We start from the raw sequence: 21,387 nt of genomic DNA, 5'->3' as shown, positions 1-21,387 counted from the left end.
CTTTCTTTCTTTCTTTTTTACAAATGGGTTAATCAAACCCATCAGGGGTCCAATTCGGTTAACCAAATTGACCAGATTTCTGAATAATATATGACCATAATTCTTTTATCTTTTAACGAGGGAAACAAATCAATTTGGTATTAATGTAAACCAAATATGATTTTTAACTACTTTAAATGGATTTTTGACTTAGCGTTTGTTTGACTTAATTTTTTGCTACGTAATCAAAAAGAATTTTAAAAAACTCTTAAAAAAACAGTTTTTTATAAAAAACAAAATTAAAAAAAAATAAGAAAAATCATAAAAGAAATTTAAAAAAAAAATAAGTCAACTTTTTAAGAGTTTTTTATTTTTTAAAAAATGTCCTCATCTATTTGAAAGTTGCTGTATCTTATAATGGCAAAAGCATGTTATTAACGTGGTTTACCCACTAGAAAAGTGGAAGTGAGTTGCTATGCTGAGTCATTGACCACTGAATTTTCAGAATTTTGGTTTGCTCACTCTTAGGATATTTGCAAAGCAGGGGCCATGTCTTCAACAACTCACTTACGCTAGGTTTGGTGGAAAGAAAAGAAAAAACAAAAAGAAAAATTGTTTTAAGTTCATTGGACAAGGGTTTTATACCGACGACTTTTCTTGATCTACCCAATTACTATCAACTTATCGATTTCATTTTTTAAATAATAAAAAATAATAATATTTCGTTTAAATAACAAAAAATATTATTTTTTTAAAAAAATGTCTTCTTTAGAAAACTACTTTTCGATTACCAAATGGAGTCCAAATAATTAAAACAACATCCCAATTGAACCTTAGCTCTTGCTTTGCTTAGTAATAAATTGAAAGAAAAGTGAAAAGCATTAAAATTTAACTCATTTGAAAATGAACAAATGATTATTTAGCAATAGGTGTCTATTGGACCGGAATTTGGTTGAGTTTAATTTAGATCGATTAACGTATTTCATTAATAAATATTATATTATATTTTTTAAAAAAATTAATTTTAAAATATATTAAATATAATAATTGAATTGATGGGCTGAGATGAACTTGACTTTGAAAAAGGAGATCCAGTACGCTTGGTCCGGCCCAGCATGGGGCACCTCAAGGTTGAACAATTGAAAACAAATAGTAAGCCCAGCTAGCAAAAGGCCTTTGTAGCGAAAACAAAAGGAAGCCTAATATCTGTGTTGGGTCAGGCTCGAAGAGAAATTAAACTCAGCCCAACACTTTCTCCAAAAGCAAAACCCTCTGTTTTTATTTTTTCTTTTTTTTTTTAAATGAAGAGCAACGCTTGAATCATTAGAAACTGGAGTGACCTCCAAGCCATCTGACAGTCTTCTCCATTTAAAAACTCTCTCTCTTTGCTAAAATCATTCTTCTCGTGGAATCAAATTTAATAGCATAAACCCTAAATTCTTCAATGTCGGTAAGTCTCATTTCTTAATCGAAATTTGTTTTTTTTTTTTAATTTCTTAGTTGAAACCCTATTTCTCCGAAGCTTAATTAAAAATTAGTTTTTGGTGGATGATGCAGATCTTCGAGTACAATGGGAGTGCCCTAGTAGCGATGGTAGGCAAGAACTGCTTCGCCATCGCCAGCGATCGGAGACTCGGCGTTCAACTCCAAACAATCGCCACCGACTTCCAGAGGATTTCTAAAATCCACGATCGCCTCTTTCTCGGTCTCTCTGGCCTCGCCACCGATGCTCAAACCTTGTACTCCCTTTTTTTTACCTTAACTTTTCCCCTGTCTGCTTTCTATTGTTTAAAAATTATTATATGTTTTGTGGTAATTTTTTTTTTTAATTTTTCAAGGTATCAAAGGCTTGTGTTTAGGCACAAGTTATATCAGCTAAGAGAAGAGAGGGACATGAAACCTGAGACTTTTGCTAACCTTGTTTCTGCTCTTCTTTACGAGAAAAGGTTCGTATAAAAGGCTCCCCACTTAATCTTTTGATTAGTTCAATTAATTACAGAGATTAGATTCTTTTAACGTTTTAGCTTAGCTCTTAGATTAAGGGAGGAAATGGAAAGCCTTAATTTTGTATCGTATTGCCAAGTACCAACTCTTGATACGTTCTGCATTAGCTTGATGGGAAAAAAATACTGGGACGTAAACTATTTTTAAAATGATAGGAGGAGTAATCGAGAATTGGTAAAATGAGCTTAGTTGCTATATGGTGCTTACATTATGCATAAGAGTTGTTATGGATAAAAGTACATGTTTTTTCCTTTTTAAAACATGAAGTTGGGCAGAGGAAGAATTTGCAATATGCATCACAAGGAAAAAGCCTTACTTATGCCGTTTCTTGGCTAAGTGTCGCTTCATCTTATTCTGCGCCTTGAAGGGAAATAATTCACTTGTCTTATGATAAAAACTGAGCGTCCAAGATAATTGTTGACTGCCCTTTTCATGTTTAGCCTCAAAACCTAACATGTAGTTCTCTTCTTTCCCTCTAATAAAATTGAAGCCCTTCCTTGATAACATGTCAAGCTTGAGAGGAACTCATAGGAATTGTTTGTGTTCAAATGGGAATGACTGGAAAAGGGTCCAATTTTTATTTGTAACCGATACAAGTTTTATGACATTTTTTTTTCTTTTTTCCATAGGTTTGGTCCATACTTCTGCCAACCGGTAATTGCTGGATTGGGAGATGAAGACAAGCCCTTCATTTGCACCATGGATTCCATTGGAGCCAAGTAAGTAGATTTTATTCTCTCTTGTATTTTGGAAGCAAAAAGGATGAATTTTTCTTAGATGCTAGGTATAATTTATTTATTTTACTTATATTGTAGTATTTACCTAACAATGAGGGTTGTTCTATAAACAAATGCATGTAACTTTCTTTCAGTAAATTTTCTGTTCTAATCTCTTTTGTAGAAAAGGAAGAAAAAAACAAAAGCTTTTTTTTCATGTCTTAAGAAGCTGAGCTTTTACTCTATGATAACTGATTGTCTAGACACCTGTGACATCAAAGAGAGGAAACCAGGAATTTTAGCTCTGTTTAGTAAAAGAATCTCACTCTTATTCCAAAACCCGAAATTTTGGTGCTGTTTAATAAAGAATCCCATTATGGTTCTATCTCCAACATAATCAACCCTTTATAAGCATGATCCTAGACACTTAACAAACTAGGGGCTTTGGATCTCAATCAATAGTTGCATGATTTTAGAAAAAGTCAACAGCAACACTTCTAGGCGCTCTTTGAATTCTTTGCTTTCCACTGTACCTTACATAATGAACTGGAAGAACCCGTCCCCAAACCCCCATCTCCATATAATAAATTTTTTTTCAATAAAAGATGTTTATTTGTAATTTTGTTTGTTGATGTTAATATTTTTAAGAAACATATACGTTTAAATGGTTGTGCATGTTTTATTTGGTTTTCAAGGAAATAGAAAATGTATATATTGATTGCGTTAAAAAGAAAAGTTCAAAATGTTTGGTGGTCAGTGGCTCTTTAAAATGGAATAGCTATTGAGTTTGATTTTCACAGGTCATCATATGCCCATAGATAGCTGTTACCCTATTTTCTTTTCTTTTGGAACTTCCTAGTTGGAGTTGCAGCTACCCTTTCTAAAATAGCAATAACTAGCAGAAGAAATATCCAAGTTATATTCTGTACCTGTAACTTAGGTTTGGAATTTTGAGTAGCAATTATACAAGTATTTCCAATTTCCTTTGATGCCATTGAAAATTTTAGAAAGATGATCTCAGGCTTGATATTTAAATGTATAAGGATTTCTGGATGAAATCACAGTTTGCCATGTGTCATTCTTTGTCCTCTCTCTCTCTTCATCAGATATGTCTAATACATGCCTGTTACTGGGTTCATACGAACTTTATCACGTGTTAAACTCTGATATATATCCAGTATTTTGCGTTTCATTGAGTTCGATTTCTGCTTGACAGTACTATTTTAAATCTTATGGTTTGAATGATTTTTTAATATTTTGATGCAAATGCTGAAACTATTTTGGTTTTTATGTTTGCTTTCTTTGAAATGCAGGGAGCTTGCAAAAGATTTTGTTGTAGCTGGTACTGCCTCAGAGTCTCTTTATGGTGCCTGCGAGTCAATGTTCAAGGAGGACATGGTTTGTCAATTTTTTTTATTTTCCTATGCTCAGACTAACACATGCATAATAGTGATGAATCTTTTCGAGAAGTGTAATATTTCATTGCTTATATGCTTGTAACCTACAAGCTAAGACATGGTGCCCATTTTTGGGGTAGACATGACTACACTTTATTGTGTCATAGTTAAAAGTATTGTGGTTGTTAGCTGCAAATCATTCATGCCAGTAATAGAATTCACGCTTTATTGACTCATTGTTTTCCTTGTATTCAGGAACCTGATGAATTGTTTGAAACTGTTTCTCAAGCACTCCTTTCATCAGTGGATCGTGACTGTCTGAGTGGTTGGGGAGGACATGTCTATGTTGTGTAAGCATTTTCAAATGTTTTTTTTTATATTCTTAGTAGCATTCTTTTCCTTAGTTCATATTTATCAAAACCTTACCCAAGAGAATCTGGTCGCTATTCGAACCATCCAAACTCTCCCCTTCCCTGATGGAGAAAAAGCAGTATTTAGTTGTTTTCTGACTGATAATGTCTGGACAGCTAAAACTTAACATTTGCAGTAATAGCTAATTGGTGCAATTTTAATATACATTTTGCAGCACACCTACAGAAGTAAAAGAAAGAATTTTGAAGGGAAGGATGGATTGAGCGCAGCCAATTGTCTTTATCTTCCCCTTAGCCGTCAGCCTTTAATTGCGAACTATATAACTTTCAGTTTTATTTGTTTATCAAGGCTGTTGATCGTGAATGCTCGAATCTGATGTGCTCTGATAATTCTGAAATCGATTGACTAAGTTTTATATTATTGCAGCGTGGTGAATGTTGTGGTGGAAGTGATATACATTCATGAGTTAAAATTTGTCTTCCTATTGATGTTTCCTAGTTAAATATGCAGACGATATGTTGGATGAATTGGGTTAGGTCCTCTTCCAAAATCTTTGATAGATGAACAATTTGTTCATCTTTTTTAATGATCTGCGCAAATTAATGGTACACTAATGGAATGCGGCACTACAAAAGAATACGTGAATGGTGATCTAAGTGTGAAGAGTAAAACAGATTCCTCTGTCAATAACTGGTTCTAGTTGAATAAAATTTATGTAAATGATAAACTGGGTTTTGCAGCTTTAGGGAACCTTGGGCCCAAAAGAAAGGGGAAATGACACTTTTGGTTTGGGGGGACAGTTACCTCGCCCGTTACGAAATGGTGTAGGTAATTGAATCTTCTCCTCTCTCCTTTCATCCTCTGATTCAGACAAAAGGAAACGCTGCATCCTTCAATTTCTCTTCACTGCATAACAAGTGAAACCTTGGGTTTTGTCTGCCACTCAAACAGTAAAACTCTCTCTCTCTCTCTCTCTCTCTCTCTCGTCCAAAGAAACATTTTCCAGAAATTGGGATGACTTGTTTCTTGCTTCTTCAAATTTGGGATAAATTTTCCTATTGAAAATTACACGAAATGATTTTCCAGTGGCTATAGCGTTCAAAAAGCAATGTTAGTCAAAAAGATTGGGGTGGTTATACTTTAGAAGTTCTAACCAAACAACAACGTTATGTTTCATGTAAAAATGTTCGATTACAGAAACAAAACAAGGATTCTTCTGTATATTTCAAGTTTCAACCTCGAATCATTCTTTCCCACGATAAAACAAATGTCAATGGAGTTTGGCTTTTCATTACAGTACTTGTGGAATTTTGACTGTAGATCACAATTATGTTATTCTCATCTTACTTGTGCACTAATGCAGGAGTTAATTAGAACCAGAAAATATTGTCATTGGCTTTTCAAAGTCACTGTCAGCTGTTTGCCCTTGGCCAATAAACAAGTGAACAGAATTGATGGGCAATGTAATCAGTTCATTTTTCTCAGGCTTCACAGACGCCATTGCCAAACTTTTTGGCTCTCCAATTGACTTTCTTGCTGGAAAGTCCTGCAGGTACCCACCTATATTTAATCTACAAATCCAATTCTTATTATCTGTCACAATCTTTTTGGCGGGCGTCTGCTTGTATGTGATACACAACATTACTAGGAAGAACTACATTAATCTTGGTATCATTAAATTTACATAGAGCTTTGTCTTTTACTAACTCCAGGAAGTTGGTGTGATTCATATCTCACCATCAAAATTTTCCCCTCGGTATTTCTCAAATTGAATCTGCTTTTTCTTACTTTCTGTTTGGATGATCGTTCAGTTCAGTTTGTGGATCAACATGGGATTTCATATGTTACATAGAGAATTTTTGCGTTGCCAATCTGCTGAAGTTGATCATGGTGTTAGTTCTGTCCTACATTGGTAAGTATGGATAGGATTTAGGCCTAATCTGATATTTCCATCTTGATTAAAGAAAAAAAGGCTCTAGAATTTAATTGTTCACAATTTTATTCACTTGTTCCTTTAACGATGTGCAGTTCTCCTATTCTTTTATCTGCTGTATAAAGTGGGCATCTGCCAGTGCATTGGTCATAGTCTGTGCAGAATGGTATGGGCATGCATGGCATGCTGGTTCTCTTTTTGCGAATTCTGTTGCACTTTCTTCTGCTTTAAGCTTCTAAAGATTAAGAGGATAAATCGAGGGCGTAGAAGAGTAAGAGAATATCAGTTTGATACTAGTGATGAACATGATGATGAAAGCTTTTCATATTGTATTTCTAGACCTACAGAAGCAAGCAGTACATCCCTATCTGGCCGATGGAGAGACTACAGAGGAGTTCACTTACGAAAGTCTTTGAGGCCTAGAAGTCATCGAATAAAAGTGGGGATAAAAAGAGATGCTCTTTATGAAAGAAACCATAGTAAGCATGACCATCATATAAACACAGTTCATGGCATTAGGGTGACACATACATCAAAATTTGCACAGAAAGGTTCAAATCGTAGGGGAAGGGTTCATCATAGAAGGAGATAATTCTGAAAACTAACAGTACGTATTTATCTTTTCAATCTCATGGAAACTTTTGGCTTTCTCCTGGAAGTGGTCAGAATGGTATGGGCATGTCTTAACATATGATCATTTTCTCATCCTCTCCCTGCAGTGGAATTTGACAGAACCATCCTCTCCTTCATTTATATCCTAAACTTATAGTTCCTTTCTTGCATTCGAAGCGACGCAATGCTTGACTGCCTGCAGAATATAGTTTATTTATTCCTTTTCAACCTCTGCTGGTGCATTGATAGGATAGTTCTCATAGCACTTCACTGGAATGCATTATCTTCAGATAGTCCTTATCTTGAATGATATTGCTCTTTCCTAGCAAGAATCAAGTTCTCTAGCATCATTGCCTTCACCAATCAAGGACTTGTCTGAAATTTACTTTTCTCTCTGAACTCTCACAATCTCAAAGATTTTGGCATGTATGGCTTGGCTTTAGATTTGTCAATTGTCTCCAGATAATTCGATTTCAACGACTCTACATGGGGATTCTCTTTGTTGCTCCTACAAGAAAATACGTGTATACGCTTGTATCCATACATTTGCATGTCTATAAGTGTACACACATGTATACTTGTTCTTGAAGCAGGTGGAGGATTGCCCCAAAGATAAGGCAAAGAGTTGGTATAACTTAATTTTATATATACGATGACTTACTAGGTATGTTATACTATTGCTTTGCATAAAATAAAGCTGCCCTCTCTGGGAAGGAAGCTAAATTTCCGGCTACATTTGAGGCCAAGGGTGGTACCAATCGGTGTTTGGAAAACATTCCAACTGGGAAGAATTAAAGAATATTGTCATATACAACGTACTTGGACTTCCATTGCTTCGCATGAAAGTTGCCTGTGTCTAAAGAAAGCCTTTAGCATTATCCCATATATCCCTGCGGATTGGGATCTCTTGTTCCCCTTACTTGAATAAGATCGATGGAAAACGAAGACGCAAAACAATCATCCAAGAGGGTGCCTTTCACCCAACTTGATCAAGTTGACTCTGATTTTGCCATGGCAATGGCATTGCAAGAACAGGAAAGGGCGTTTTCAATGCTCGAAACCATTGAAAGTGATAGCGAAGAAGATGACAGCGAGGCATCCTACGGAAGCAACAACAACAACGACTACGAATATTTCGAAGGCCTGGAAGCTGGAGGCGACCTAGAGTTCCTTGAGGAGCAAGACAGCAATGATGATGAAGACATGGAGGAGGAGGAGGAGGAGGAGGATGAGATTGATCCGGACGATTTATCTTACGAAGAGTTGATTGCTCTAGGAGAGATTATAGGAGTTGAGAGAAGAGGGTTATCTCAGAATGAGATTTCTTCATGCTTGATTCCATGGAAGTTCCAATCTGTTAAGTGCAACACTGGGATTGATCGGTGTGCGATTTGTCAAATGGAGTACGAAGAAGAGGAAGGTGTAGTTGCTCTTCCTAATTGTGAACACCCATATCATTCAGAGTGCATAAGCAAGTGGCTCCAAATCAAGAGGATTTGCCCCATATGTAGCACTGAGATTTCTTCATCCAAGAATGCTAGGAATGTTTAGATGTTTTCATTCATCTGTTTGGGCACTGTGAATTCTTATGATCCCAAGTTTAATTGTACAATTCTATTTGATTGAAAACAAAATGGACAACATGTATACATAGAATTTGTACAAGTTGGAAGTTGGAACACAGCTCAAAGACCAATTTCCATGATTAAAGATTCTTTTCTCCTTACTTTATAAACCTTTTGCTTAACTTTAGCATTATTATTTTATATAAAGAATGCCAAATTTCAGATTAGTGGTATGCCTTATTACAAAAAAGTAAATGTTATATATATATATATGAGAAAAGGAGATTATATAAATACCCAAAAAGCTTTTCAAGACATAATACATGTATATGGAAACTTAGCAAACACTACTATATAAAACATTGTTTCCTATAGAAATTTTGTCAAAAATTCAATTATTATTTTTAGAAGGGCAGAAAATTTGTCAAAAATAATGTTTTCTCGTAATTTTCACGTCTTTTTTTTTTTTGACAAATATGTAACAAAATTAATATTGTCAGAAAATTACTGTTTTTTTAGTGAAAAACATGAAATTTTTATTAAAAAAAATATTTTTGCTAATAAGAAATTCTTTAACAATAAATCTAGAGATGAGAATTTAATGTATATTTGTTGTGTGCTAATAAAGTAAAATGAAAGTAGTACTATTTTTCATTTTTTTTGTATTAATTTTTTTATGAAAATGAAAAGCAAATTTAGTTTTATACGGCCATTACTAAATCTTTTGCAACTAACCTATTGACTTATGGAAATCCACATTTCATGTGATTAGCAGATTAAAGTATATATATAAAAACTATTAAAGTATATGAATTTGTATTGTAGTTGAAAAATGGTCCAACAGAGATAAAAGGTTAGACTTTTGCTGTATCATTTATCTCCTTACATAATCGACACCATTGGTTTCTTTATGTATCTATTTCATAAATCTTATCTCATTCAATTCAATTTAAGATTAATACTAAACTTTTTAAATTATAAATTTTAATCCCTAAAATCAACTTTTTGTCCGCGTGCGTAAGAAATAAAAAATTGCGCCGCCGCACTCTTTGTTTCTCTGCCATGAACGAACACGCGTGCGAAATCATGGAAACCTAAGAGAAACAATGGAGACTTCATGTCCATTCAGACCTTTTCCATGTCTAAAGTAATTAGGTGCAATAATTAGGTCCCTCGTTTGCTTCTTTTAACTTAGCTTCAATCCCAAGCAAAAATAAATAAATCTGACCAAACACAAGAAAACAAAATGTTTGACAAATCCACATCCAAACGTTTTGAACAACAATCAATTTTTCCGCGACCCTCTAAGGTCCAAAGTTGTCTGTATCACGGGCTGAAACATCATCATTATTATTATTATAAGATTTAAAGTTATCTACATCACGAATCAAAATTTAAATTTTAAAAAAAATTATATTTTTAATTCCAAAAATATATTTAATAAATGATAAAAAATTTATATTTATGTATTTAATATCTGTTTTATTTTTTATTAATGTAAAATGTGTGACAGTCTACACCTTTATTTATACATAATATATTTTTAAGCTAATCCTATTCCTACTACCTCCATCCATCGTGCAAGTAGGGCAAAGACTTTGCTCCAAAACGACAAAATTATATATTTGTAAAATAAATATTATTATTGTTTTAAATATTAATAATATCTTTACCTTTTTGTTTTTGGTAAAAGTAAAAATGAAGAATGCAAAAATTAGAAGCGGACGGCTAGAAAACGATGGTGGCAACAAATTTGTGATGGCTTTTCGGAAGGGAGTGCAGATGCATTGAACTTTGGCAGGCGTGAAAACTTCAGTACTATATGCCGACATATATGTTTGTACTGGCCGCCATCAAAGGACCATCCACTGTCATTCCCACTATCACTTCTGTGTATGAGGCCTCCTAATTACTTAAAATGGTGCAACGTTTTTCCATACTGATAATAAATATATCTATTTGCAGAAATTAAGACACGTGAGTGTCTACCTAGTGGCAGCTCCGGAAATTTCCAAAATTAATGGCTGCGGCTGCTAGTGATTATCCATGCAGGCGGACAAACAGCGACGGGGTACGACGGTTGGCCGCCACCCTTCGTTTTGTCAAAATGCGTTTTTACACACAACAATTTCTCTCGTTTTCTTATAATTTTTCTAATTTGCCCCTCTAGTAATTTCGAATTTATCATTTAACACATTAAAATTGTCTTACTACTTACTTGACTCCTTAATAATTATCAATTATTTTTATTTCGCAATTAAATTTTATTTAATCCTTGAGTTATTATATATAGCACAAATTTTAAAAGCACTTTTCTATATATTCCATATACATTTTTCTTTTTTTTTTTACTTTTCGCAATACTCTTTTATATATAATTAGTTTGAATATTTCAGTATACAATTTAAACATTATTTTTGCATGACATTTTTTAATTTTTTTTATATAACGTACTATCAATTAAAAATTTAAAGAAGTGAAAATGAGAAAATAAGAAATCTAAATTTCTTTATGTTGAGAAAAAACATGTATAATTGATCGTTAAATCAAATATCCTATTTCATAAAATTATATTTTTTATATAATTATTTTTTATAATGCATACTACGTGAGTAGCATTAATTAAACGCAATAATACAAAAATCTTTACGTAAATAAACTTTAATTTAATATACTTATTTTAAAATATACATAAAATTAATTAAATAATAAAAAATTATTATTCATTTATTTTTCCTGACTTAATTCTTGCTAGAAATGATATTAACTAATGTATATTAACCCTCCTTCACTTTTAAATCTAGCTCTATCCTTGAAGAGAGAGTTTGACAGTGGTCTATGAAACTTAAGAAATTAGTCAATTGAACTTAATTTAAACAACCACACTTTATAATATATCATGCATAAAAAAATATGTTACGTCAAATAAGTGCAATTAAAATCTAAATTTGTGGTAGTGCATTTTGTTGAAATTGAAGTTCAAACTTCTGGTTAGACCATCACATCATCTTGAAATGTTATAATGAAGATGGAAACTTAACAATTAATTAAGAAAAAAAATTAAAAAAAAAGTTGAAATAATAAAAAGTTCTTAACTCATATTCAAATATTTAATTTATTAATTGATATATAATTTTTTATTCAAAAAGTAAGATTTGAATCTTTATTATCTAATTAAAAAATTAGATAACTCCTAACCCACTGTGAAAATGAAATCATTCAATTAACTTTAGCATATGGGAGTGAATTTGGACTAATGTTGAAATCATTTAAGACAATATTGACAGTGTGTGCGGCAATAAAAGCAATATCAGGACAAACTGGCGGCTTAGAAATTTCGTGAAATTCCTAGTCAAAATATTTGAAAAGAAACGAAATGCAAAACGTGTTCATTTCATCTAGACGATATGACAAAATGCTTTCATGTTCTTTAAAATTAATAAAATAATTAAATAAAAGTCAAGCCAACCCCCACTTGTCTTGTTGAACAAAAGTTAGGATTAGATGGTTTTTGAGCAAAATTCTTTTGCTTTCAGACCTGATTACTGATTACCCTTTTTGATTAACTTGTTAATCACCTAGTTTATAAAGCAGAATTATGCCCTACTAGTTATAGAATTTGTAGAAAGTTGATAAAGTATATGTCTTCAACTCCAAACAAATTGACAAAACAAAAGGCAAGAATGAGCCTTTGTAACGTTTAATTAATCCTCCGATTAAAATTCGAAAGAAAATAATAGTCTTAATTAAGTGCTTGTCTGAACATCAAAAGTATTAAGCATGGACCCTTGGCCATGCAACTAGCTAGCAGCATCTCATGCCTTGAACAACTTTTTGGTTTGCTTCCTTATTACAAAATTTTGAAAGCGATATTTACGTAGCACCTCTACCTACCCTATTTACGTAGCACCTCTACCTAACCTTGTTTTCTTTGTTATTTACCTGCTGCCTTAATAAAGTCTTAAATATTTATTTTATTTTTTATAAGTAATCCGGTTGTAGAATTATGTGATTTTAAATATTTTTTTATAATTTATTTATTGTATAAAAATTTAACAATTATTCAGTTTTTTCGATTATGGCAAAATGTATTAAACCTTATGAAAATCATTACACATTTATGATAAACATTAATGAAAGAACTATAATCTCTTTTTGATAGTATAAATTTTTCTTCCATTCAATCGTTAGAAGAAAAAGAAAGAAATTTGAAGTCTCGAATGTGAAGCTTAAGTTAAAGAGAACTTTTGTCTGACAAATTCTTGGACGGGGATAAACCCTGAGTTTTGTAGAGCTGGAGGACTCTACCGCCTACAAGGGATAACAGGATTGCCACCGACTTAACCGTAAAACATAAGTTAGCCGTGAAATACATGTCCTTGTCCTTCATAATAATTAATTTTTAGAAACATAACATAAAATCAATAGTCCTTTGAGTGAAAACAATTTTATTATATTTATATATTCAAGATATCTTTGTAATGATAAAAATATCTATATTTATTAAATGAAATATATCATAGACATATAAATAAATAAGATCCCTCCACCTATTGTTAATTGATTTTAGATTGAATCTCATTTTAATAGTTTAACATGATATTAAAATAGGTGTTGCTTCCATTCGTTGACCCTTTTGAGATTCATGCCACTCTATCTTTCCTTCACCTAAAAATCCCACATCAATTTGAGGTATTCTAAGTATATAAATATAATAATGACCTCTCCTAATGTTGTCAATTGATTTTAGGTTGGATGACTATTTTGAAAATTCAATATGGTATTAAAGTAAGCTTGCTCCCATTCATTAGTTCCTCTGTGATTTATGTTATATAATAGGTCTATTGTCTCTACACATGAGTAAAAGTAATGAAGTGGTAATAAAAGAAATATAATATCAATTAAATTAGAAATATTTTAAGCATATAAATATAATAAGGGTATTTTTTTATTGCTAATTTGTTTTAGGTTAAATGTTTGTCTTAAAAACTCAACATGATATCAAAACAGACATTGTGTCACAGTTCACACCAACCTGCTTGACCTGCTAAACTCTTGATTTTTTTTTACAAAAAAGACTCTTCAGGTTGAAAATAGTGTAAACCATTAAACGTTAAATCTCATTCAAGTACACAGTCGATATAGCATTCATAACTAACCTCTATTATATTGAATTTCTTATATAAATTATAAAATTATAAATTCAAGATGAAATAGTCAAATTTGAATAAAATTAGTCAAATCGTTGTTATATAAAAAAATTTGAAAAAACAGAGATATCCATTTCCTTGCATTTATAATAAAAAAGTTGATCTAAGAGAAATATTAAAATTCAACTATTGAATCCTAATACTCCTAAAAAAAATTAGAATTCCTAGATCAAAGTTAAGTCACTTTAAAATCTTCATTTAAAAAATGATACAAATAGTATATACAAAAAAGTCCACAAGATGTGCACGAGACCTTTCAACTGCATTATTAGTTATTACTTCTTAGATTAAATTCAAGCGGTGAGTAGAAGAATACTAATCTATATTTATAATATATATATATATATAAAAGTAATGCTGAAAAAAATATTAAATGATGAAGATAATCATATTTGTTAGTAATATTTTTAAATTGTTATTTTAAATATTTTATTCTTAATATTAAAAAGATTCATCTAATTTGTAAATACATGAGAATTTTAATTTCATAGACTGATTTTCATTAAAAATATTTATAAAATTTATTTTATTTAAATAAGAACTATAGTTGCATTGAATGATTTTCATTGTAAAAATATGTTTTTTAATTCTAATAGAATTGAATAATTTGTAGATTAATATTTGAAATTTGGATTATGTACAATTGAAATATTAATAATTGTCTCTTATTTACAGATAATTAATTTTACATTTTAAAAATATTTGTATTTTATATATTTTTTATTTGCAAAAAGAAAACTAGGAAAATTAAATTTAAGGAAACTTGACTTTTCTGGAGACCTCGGACAATAGATTGTGCGACTAATCTGGAATTATCATTTCTCACGCGTAAATTGGAAAACCGCTTGGTTTTGGTGGTCCACGTTGTCCTTTTTATTGAATTGACAGCTATTTTTATCACCCCACCAATACCATCATGCCACATCACACCACTAAAGGACATTCCCGACATTTCATAAAAATATCTTTATCTCTAGCCACGTCTCTTACTGGAAAGTCAAGGTACCTTTATGTCATGGCTGACGTGGAGACCGATCATCAAGCTTTCAGGAAGTTAGCCACCGGGTCCCGAGACAAGGACGAGCCGTGCTGACAACCATTGCGTGTCAAGCATCTACTGGTCCGTCGTATGGATTTAGCATCTTTGACTGTGTTCAGACATTAAGTTTTCCTTTAACGGCCACCGAAAGTAAAGGTGAAAGAACCACGTCGGAAACTATTTAAGTCCGCGATTCTAAGTAATTTGCTTTTACTGGAGGAAGCAAAAAAAGGGGGTCGCAGAAGTGTGAAGGCGGTTTCGGCGCTTGCCTGGCAACTTCGTTTATCCTTATCCAGGTCGACCATTGACACGTCAAAGTTTGACATGATGTCGTAAAGAGTTGAAATTCTGGTCTCCCCCTTAGTCTTCGTTTTCTCTGGGGGAGGTCAGTCCCGTGCCCACTGCCCATGCGCTTGTTTTTTAACCGGCATTAGATACTCACTCTAATGATCTAATTTAGTTTAAAGAGTTAAATTTGAATTTTTTAAAAAAAATTATTTCTTTATCTTTTCAAATATTAAATATTCATAAAAAGAATTTTTACTTTTATTTTTTATTTCATGTGCTAAGAAACAAAAATAATTTATTACTTTGATATGATCAGACAAATAAATTTTGAGTTTTTAATAAAATCACATTTATCAGTAAAATTATAATAATATTAACAACATCAATTCTTATATATAATATAATTATTACATTTAGCATAAAAATCGCAATCAACAAATTAATAACTTAATCAAACTAAAACTACACCAAAGTAAAACATTTTGAGATGGAAAAAATAAATTTTATAACCATCATAGAACTTAAATGTTAAATATTGTTATGCACGAGTAAAATAAAATTAAAAAGAAATTACATTTTGAGATGGAAGAGTTTGTAAAACAAAGTAGACTAAATGGTTTCTATTATCGGGAGTTCTATAAATGGAATGGACATATTAAAAGAGTTGGGAGATGAACCAAACTTTTTTAAATACAGATAATTTAACGGTAGAATAATCTAATTAATTAAAATTCAGCTCTTGGTTTCTTTTTTCATCTTCAAATATCCTTTTATTTATATATAATTTAAGTCGAGATTACATAGGAGAAGACAAATGTTAAAGAGTATGTATAGATATTTGTTAAGATGATATTTATAAAAAGATTTTTTTAATTAATAAATTTATTGTCTGTTCTTGCATTTGGAGAAGATAGTGCATTAAATTCTTAAAATAGAATTTGAACAAACCTTAACAATTACTTATAAAAACCTGATAATTCAAATTCTAACAAACATGCTTTAACTCGTCTCCATATAGTATGCTTTGATAGTAGCACATAAACAAGTTAATTTAATTCATTTTCTTTCAACTCCAGACCAAGATAAATGGGAATGATTTGTTTTGCTATACTTTCTCAATTCTTGCACATGCACTCAATTTTTTTTTGGCTTTTTTTTTAATTCTCAAACTTCCAAAAACTCAAACTATTTTACCAAAAAAAATTAATTATATATGTATTAATTACAACCATCTAGGAACTTTTTTATGCAAACAGAATATCAAATTATGTATTAATTACCTTTTTTTCGGTTTATTGTCATTTCTTTTTTCAATATAAGAAGAATAACATATATGTAGTAGTTTGTAATGTAAACTTAAGTTATTCAGTTGTCATTACGTGTTAATATTATAGTCAACATTTAGGAAATTTTATATACAAATGAAAAGCTTCACGTGTGTTAAGGATAAACACGATTCATGCTATCGTTGTTGACATGTCTTAAATCACAAGTCATCGTATTCTACGTACATGTACATCGTTTCTTTCTTTGACTATATTAATTAAGAGTCAAATATTTGATTAAAATTAACTAAATAAAAAGTGATATTTATCTTATTCTTCAGAATTATGTATAAATTGTCCTTTAGTTTTTAAATATTTCAAATTTTTAATTAAATGTTGCATGCAGAAAATCTAAGTGGCGACGGGACATGGTATTGCATAATAACGAATCTACTCTACCATACTTGTATTTTTAATTCAATATTTATTTATTTCCATTAATCACGCTCGACTTTGAACACACAATCACAGAGCAAAGTCGCAGTGTGGTGCCGAGTCACAGGAGCTGATGTGATGACGGCACTAGGGGGCTGACGTGTAATCCTCATCCACCGTTAAACTGTCGGCTCAAAATTGAATAAAACCAAACCAGAAATATATAATATTAAAATATATATTTGAAAATTATAAAAATTGTGAAGTTTATAAAGAAGGGGGAGAAAAACAACGCCGACCCCACACGAATCCCGAGGACCGTTTTGGGAGTCTTGTGTGTGATGAGATTGGGGGCACCCCAGTCCAAAACAAATGGCGTAAGCAGTGACAAAATCACTCCGCATGTGGGCTGTCGACACGCACGCACTTCACTTCCATGTTCTCCACGTGTCCCGTCCACGCTCTCATCACCCATTCACTCCCCCAAAAAAAGCCCACGAAAACCTTATCACCCACGTGGATTCTAGAAGCACCCACCATCTCTCCCCGCCACGTGTCCCCCTTCTCCCTTCTATAAATTCCCCGCTCTCCCTTGCGTTCTAAGTTTCAAGCGCCGTCACCACATAGAAGAGCAGAGAAAAGAAAAAAAGAAAGCGTGAGGGTGAGGGTGAGAGTTTATCTCAAAGTGAAAGGTCAAAAATGACAGCAACAGAGTTACAGTTACCACCTGGCTTCCGGTTTCATCCAACGGATGAGGAGCTCGTTATGCACTATCTTTGCCGGAAATGTGCGTCGCAGTCGATCGCCGTACCTATCATAGCAGAAATCGACCTTTACAAATTCGACCCATGGGACCTTCCTGGTAAACTTTCCTTTTTATTGTTCTTTTTTATCTCTCTAAAACGGTAGAACCAGTCAGTTCTTTTTCATTTTCAATGTGTATTCATTTGTTCTATGTCTTACTTTGGATTTACAGATTTGGCCTTGTACGGAGAGAAAGAGTGGTACTTCTTTTCTCCGAGGGAGAGGAAATATCCGAACGGTTCAAGGCCGAACCGGGCAGCTGGGTCTGGCTACTGGAAGGCAACCGGTGCTGATAAGCCAATAGGACAACCGAAACCGGTCGGGATTAAGAAGGCTTTGGTGTTTTACGCTGGGAAAGCTCCCAAAGGAGAGAAAACTAATTGGATTATGCACGAGTATCGGTTAGCTGACGTGGACCGGTCGGTTCGCAAGAAGAACAGCTTAAGGGTATAACAACTTTTTCTCGTCACTGGTTTAGAGATGTTAGGGGTAAATCGGAGTTTTAATTGCATGATAGACTAGGGACTGGGACGTGGAGGTGGAAATGACCGTTTGACCTTCCCGTACTTGGGAAAGTTGCCAGCTGTGTGTGCCCCGCCTGTCTTTTACTGTCATATTTGGCGGCCACAAAAAATGGCGTGATTCGTGAATGGTGTGACTGAGCTAAGGACGGTTCTATCTGCCTCCACTGACCAACCTTATGATTCAAAAAAGATCTGTTAAATCTAGAGGTGGAAAGATGCATCGTGGTTTCAGATTCACTGGAGTTTCTCTGAATCATTGGGACCCACAAGAAAAAAAAATTTGATTCTTCACAGTATACGGTTTGGTGCATTGAATGGTTGTACACCTCATAGGCATTGAATAACTCCCTCACGACATTAAAAACAGATTGTTTGTTTTGCCTCGTGATTGTGACAACTTTTTGTCACGCTTAGGTCAAACAATTATTACTTTCCTGTTCAGGAAAATATTCCTTCTTATCTCGACAAAGGTGATAGGATCATTAATTCATCAATTTAACAATCTAAAATCAAATAATTATTAACGGTTCGTTTTGTTTTTGCAGTTGGACGATTGGGTGCTCTGCCGGATTTACAATAAGAAAGGGGCCATCGAGAAACAACCACCGCAGGGAAGCGTTACAAAAAAAGCTAGCGGGACGGCTATTGAGGATAAGAAGCCGGACATCGGGACACTTGGCATGGAATCGCGTGGACCGCCACCGGCTCCGACGGGAACCGTTAACGATTTAGTGTATTTCGACACGTCGGAGTCGGTCCCTAGGCTTCACACGGACTCTAGCTGTTCGGAACACGTGGTGTCTCCCGAGTTCACGTGCGAGGTTCAAAGCGAGCCCAAATGGAAGGATTGGGGAAGTACCAACAACAATGCCCTTGATTTCGCTTATAATTACATTGATGCCACAGTGGATGCCGGGTTTGCTTCCCATTTCCAGAGTAATAGTCAGCTCTCGCCGCTACAGGATATGTTCATGTACCTGCAGAAGCCGTTTTAGACACAGAGAGAGAGAGAGAGAGAGAGAAAGTTAAAAACAGTGAACTGAGCCTCGGCGTATCGTTCGGTAACACGAGACTAAAAAGTCCATGAGTGTACCTGTGTGCGCGCGTAGGCAATAAAATGAAAAAACAGAAAAATTGAACTTGACAGATGGGTGGGTGGGAGTGGGGGCGGCCGTTGGAATTTTTGGGATGCGGTTGAATTGATTGATGGTGATCGGACGGTGGAAGTTGGATTTTATGCAACGTAGAAAGTAGAATTCTAGCATAGGCATGTGTACAGATAATCTGTAATCACGTGTTAGGGGGTGTCTGTACATGATAAAAAGAAAAACAAAATAGTTTTTTGGGAGGGTCCTTTTACTTGTAGGGCTTTCCACAAAATTCTCATATTTTGTAGTAAGAAAAAAAAAAAGATTCCCTATTTTTCTTTCAAAGGCTTAGTTTGTCAATTGTCAATGAACCATCTAGCCAATTGGCATCCTACTCATTAATACATTTTTATTTATACATTTTCGGCATTTGGTTTTACCTCCAAATAAAATAATTATCATTCAATCAACGAAATGTTGATTTTATTTGGTTTAATTTGTATTAAATTTTTAAAAAAAATTATATTATTTGATATATTACGAAACGTTGTTTGATTATGAACGTAATTTGTTTATACTCTGATGTGAAATAATTACATTGGGGAAACGTATAAAAAACAATTATGCTTATTTGAAAATGATACCACATAATCATTGAAATTGTGAAAGGTCAGTGCACTAATCTTGCGATACAGCAGGTCAGTCTATTTATTACGATTGTAAAGCTGTAACCTTCTGAGTTTTAATGTCCTTATTATTTGTCTTTTACGACGTGACAAAATTTATTTAGATAATTTGTATATCATATATCAATTTATCTATAAATATATGATATTCTAAAATTAAATTAAATAAAAGTTTGCTATCCCAAGAGAGAGACAAATAGAATGGACAAAAATATAAATTTAAGAAGCAATTTTTCAAATTTAATTGCACAGATTATTCTCCAATTTTTTGTCAAATTTTTTTTCGGTCATAATTCTTATAATTTTATATATATATATATCAATAGTTAATGGCATATGCTGATTTTGGCACCACGAGTCAAGTAATATCGACTCAGTTGGTAAATTATTTAAAAACATCATAAAAGATAGAATTACGACTATAAAATAGAGAAGAATTTATCTTTATATTTTCTTAAATAACTCAATTTTTCCACATGCACGAGAGAAAAAAAATCCAATTTTCTACATAATTTATTCTCTTTTAAGATACAACTTCTCTTAAAAAAAAACATTATTTTTTGCGAATTTGTACTTATTGGTAATTTTAATAAACACATTAAAAATTCTTGGGCCTACTTTTGGGAGCCGAACCTAAAAATGGAGCCTTGGTTCACATTGGACCAAGAGATGGGGAAACTGTTTCTCTCTTCATTAGCCTATCTTATCTGAACCCAAACTATGGTTCAGTATGAAACAAGATCTGGGTGTGTAAGAAATATTGATCCAATGGTGAACATCGAGACTCAAGAGAGATTCTACACCCCCGCACATTGGGTTTGACAGTATGTATACCCCAACTCAAAGAGGAGGGAGGGGAGGGTAATAATAGAGACTAAAAGAGGTTCCAAAGTCCAAGCTCCCCAAATTGTCATCACCTTCAGACCTCTTCCCCACAAATCAAACACACAGAAACCCTGTCTGGCCACACAACAATCGCCAAAGTAAATTATTTAGAAGAAGTTGCAAACATTCATTCCCTTGTGGCTCACAAACAAGTTGGTCCCTGGCCTGGCAGGTACAATAGGGCAAAAGATGAAGAGAATACAGAAGGCCATCTTATCAAATATTTTTCAATCATCTCAACTTTTGTCTACATTACTAAAACAGTTTTTTTCTGGTACAATCATCTTTGCTGATCATGATCTAGGATCCATGGGCTAGCTAGCTAGAGTCCCTGAATTATGTTTTTTTTTTTATATTATAAGGCTGCATGGTATTGCAAAGATGATATTCAGCATCCGCGATGTGTACGTTCCATCCCCCGCCCCGTGTGATTGATGAACAAAAAGTCTTCAAGCCATAAACAAACACAGATTTAATTAAGGCATGAAATGATACTGTCTCAAGGGGTACTGATTCAATTGACAGCCGCCATCAATTATTCGCAGTGTTGAATGTTTCGAAAAGGTTCTTCAGTATAAAATAATG

At 33.2% G+C, this 21,387-nt stretch overlaps 4 protein-coding genes across 5 annotated transcripts; all 4 read left to right on the top strand.

The window, feature by feature from the left end:
• Positions 1–1,267: 1,267 nt before the first annotated feature.
• LOC18592376 (proteasome subunit beta type-3-A) lies at positions 1,268–4,995 on the top strand. Of its 2 annotated transcripts, XM_007019073.3 has the most exons (7): positions 1,268–1,429; positions 1,537–1,718; positions 1,818–1,925; positions 2,613–2,702; positions 4,013–4,097; positions 4,352–4,446; positions 4,683–4,995. In XM_007019073.3, the coding sequence occupies exons 1-7, from the start codon at positions 1,424–1,426 to the stop codon at positions 4,729–4,731; spliced, it is 615 nt and encodes a 204-aa protein (XP_007019135.1). In that variant the 5' UTR covers positions 1,268–1,423; the 3' UTR covers positions 4,732–4,995. The 2 variants fall into 2 exon arrangements, with proteins under 2 accessions (XP_007019135.1, XP_017981744.1); XM_018126255.2 differs by lacking the exon at positions 1,268–1,429 and having other exon boundaries at positions 1,531–1,718.
• Positions 4,996–5,922: 927 nt separating this feature from the next.
• LOC18592375 (uncharacterized) lies at positions 5,923–7,246 on the top strand. The gene is made up of 3 exons (XM_007019072.3): positions 5,923–6,020; positions 6,280–6,380; positions 6,497–7,246. The coding sequence occupies exons 1-3, from the start codon at positions 5,923–5,925 to the stop codon at positions 6,991–6,993; spliced, it is 696 nt and encodes a 231-aa protein (XP_007019134.3). The 3' UTR covers positions 6,994–7,246.
• A 69-nt stretch (positions 7,247–7,315) lies between these two features.
• On the top strand, positions 7,316–8,765 carry LOC18592374 (RING/U-box superfamily protein). Its single transcript, XM_007019071.3, has one exon. The coding sequence runs from the start codon at positions 7,947–7,949 to the stop codon at positions 8,562–8,564; it is 618 nt and encodes a 205-aa protein (XP_007019133.3). The 5' UTR covers positions 7,316–7,946; the 3' UTR covers positions 8,565–8,765.
• An 8,643-nt stretch (positions 8,766–17,408) lies between these two features.
• On the top strand, positions 17,409–19,576 carry NAC032 (NAC domain containing protein 32). The gene is made up of 3 exons (XM_007019070.3): positions 17,409–17,677; positions 17,792–18,066; positions 18,689–19,576. The coding sequence occupies exons 1-3, from the start codon at positions 17,515–17,517 to the stop codon at positions 19,136–19,138; spliced, it is 888 nt and encodes a 295-aa protein (XP_007019132.3). The 5' UTR covers positions 17,409–17,514; the 3' UTR covers positions 19,139–19,576.
• The last annotated feature ends 1,811 nt before the right edge of the window (positions 19,577–21,387 follow it).

The sequence above is a fragment of the Theobroma cacao genome, chromosome 8 (genome assembly GCF_053813885.1).
Source record: "Theobroma cacao isolate CCN51 chromosome 8, ASM5381388v1, whole genome shotgun sequence".
NCBI classification, from domain to species: Eukaryota; Viridiplantae; Streptophyta; class Magnoliopsida; order Malvales; family Malvaceae; genus Theobroma; species Theobroma cacao.
Note: the sequence above shows the minus strand (reverse complement) of the source record. Positions and strands in the feature narration are given on the sequence as shown.

Coding starts and splice junctions, on each gene's coding strand:
- LOC18592376 (XM_007019073.3), top strand. Junction 4,098..4,351: donor CAATGTTCAAGGAGGACATG/GTTTGTCAATTT, acceptor CCTTGTATTCAG/GAACCTGATGAATTGTTTGA. Junction 4,447..4,682: donor GGAGGACATGTCTATGTTGT/GTAAGCATTTTC, acceptor TACATTTTGCAG/CACACCTACAGAAGTAAAAG.
- LOC18592375 (XM_007019072.3), top strand. CDS start 5,923: ATGGGCAATGTAATCAGTTCATTTTTCTCAGGCTTCACAGACGCCATT. Junction 6,021..6,279: donor CTTGCTGGAAAGTCCTGCAG/GTACCCACCTAT, acceptor ATGATCGTTCAG/TTCAGTTTGTGGATCAACAT. Junction 6,381..6,496: donor GTTAGTTCTGTCCTACATTG/GTAAGTATGGAT, acceptor AACGATGTGCAG/TTCTCCTATTCTTTTATCTG.
- LOC18592374 (XM_007019071.3), top strand. CDS start 7,947: ATGGAAAACGAAGACGCAAAACAATCATCCAAGAGGGTGCCTTTCACC.
- NAC032 (XM_007019070.3), top strand. CDS start 17,515: ATGACAGCAACAGAGTTACAGTTACCACCTGGCTTCCGGTTTCATCCA. Junction 17,678..17,791: donor CGACCCATGGGACCTTCCTG/GTAAACTTTCCT, acceptor TTGGATTTACAG/ATTTGGCCTTGTACGGAGAG. Junction 18,067..18,688: donor GCAAGAAGAACAGCTTAAGG/GTATAACAACTT, acceptor TTGTTTTTGCAG/TTGGACGATTGGGTGCTCTG.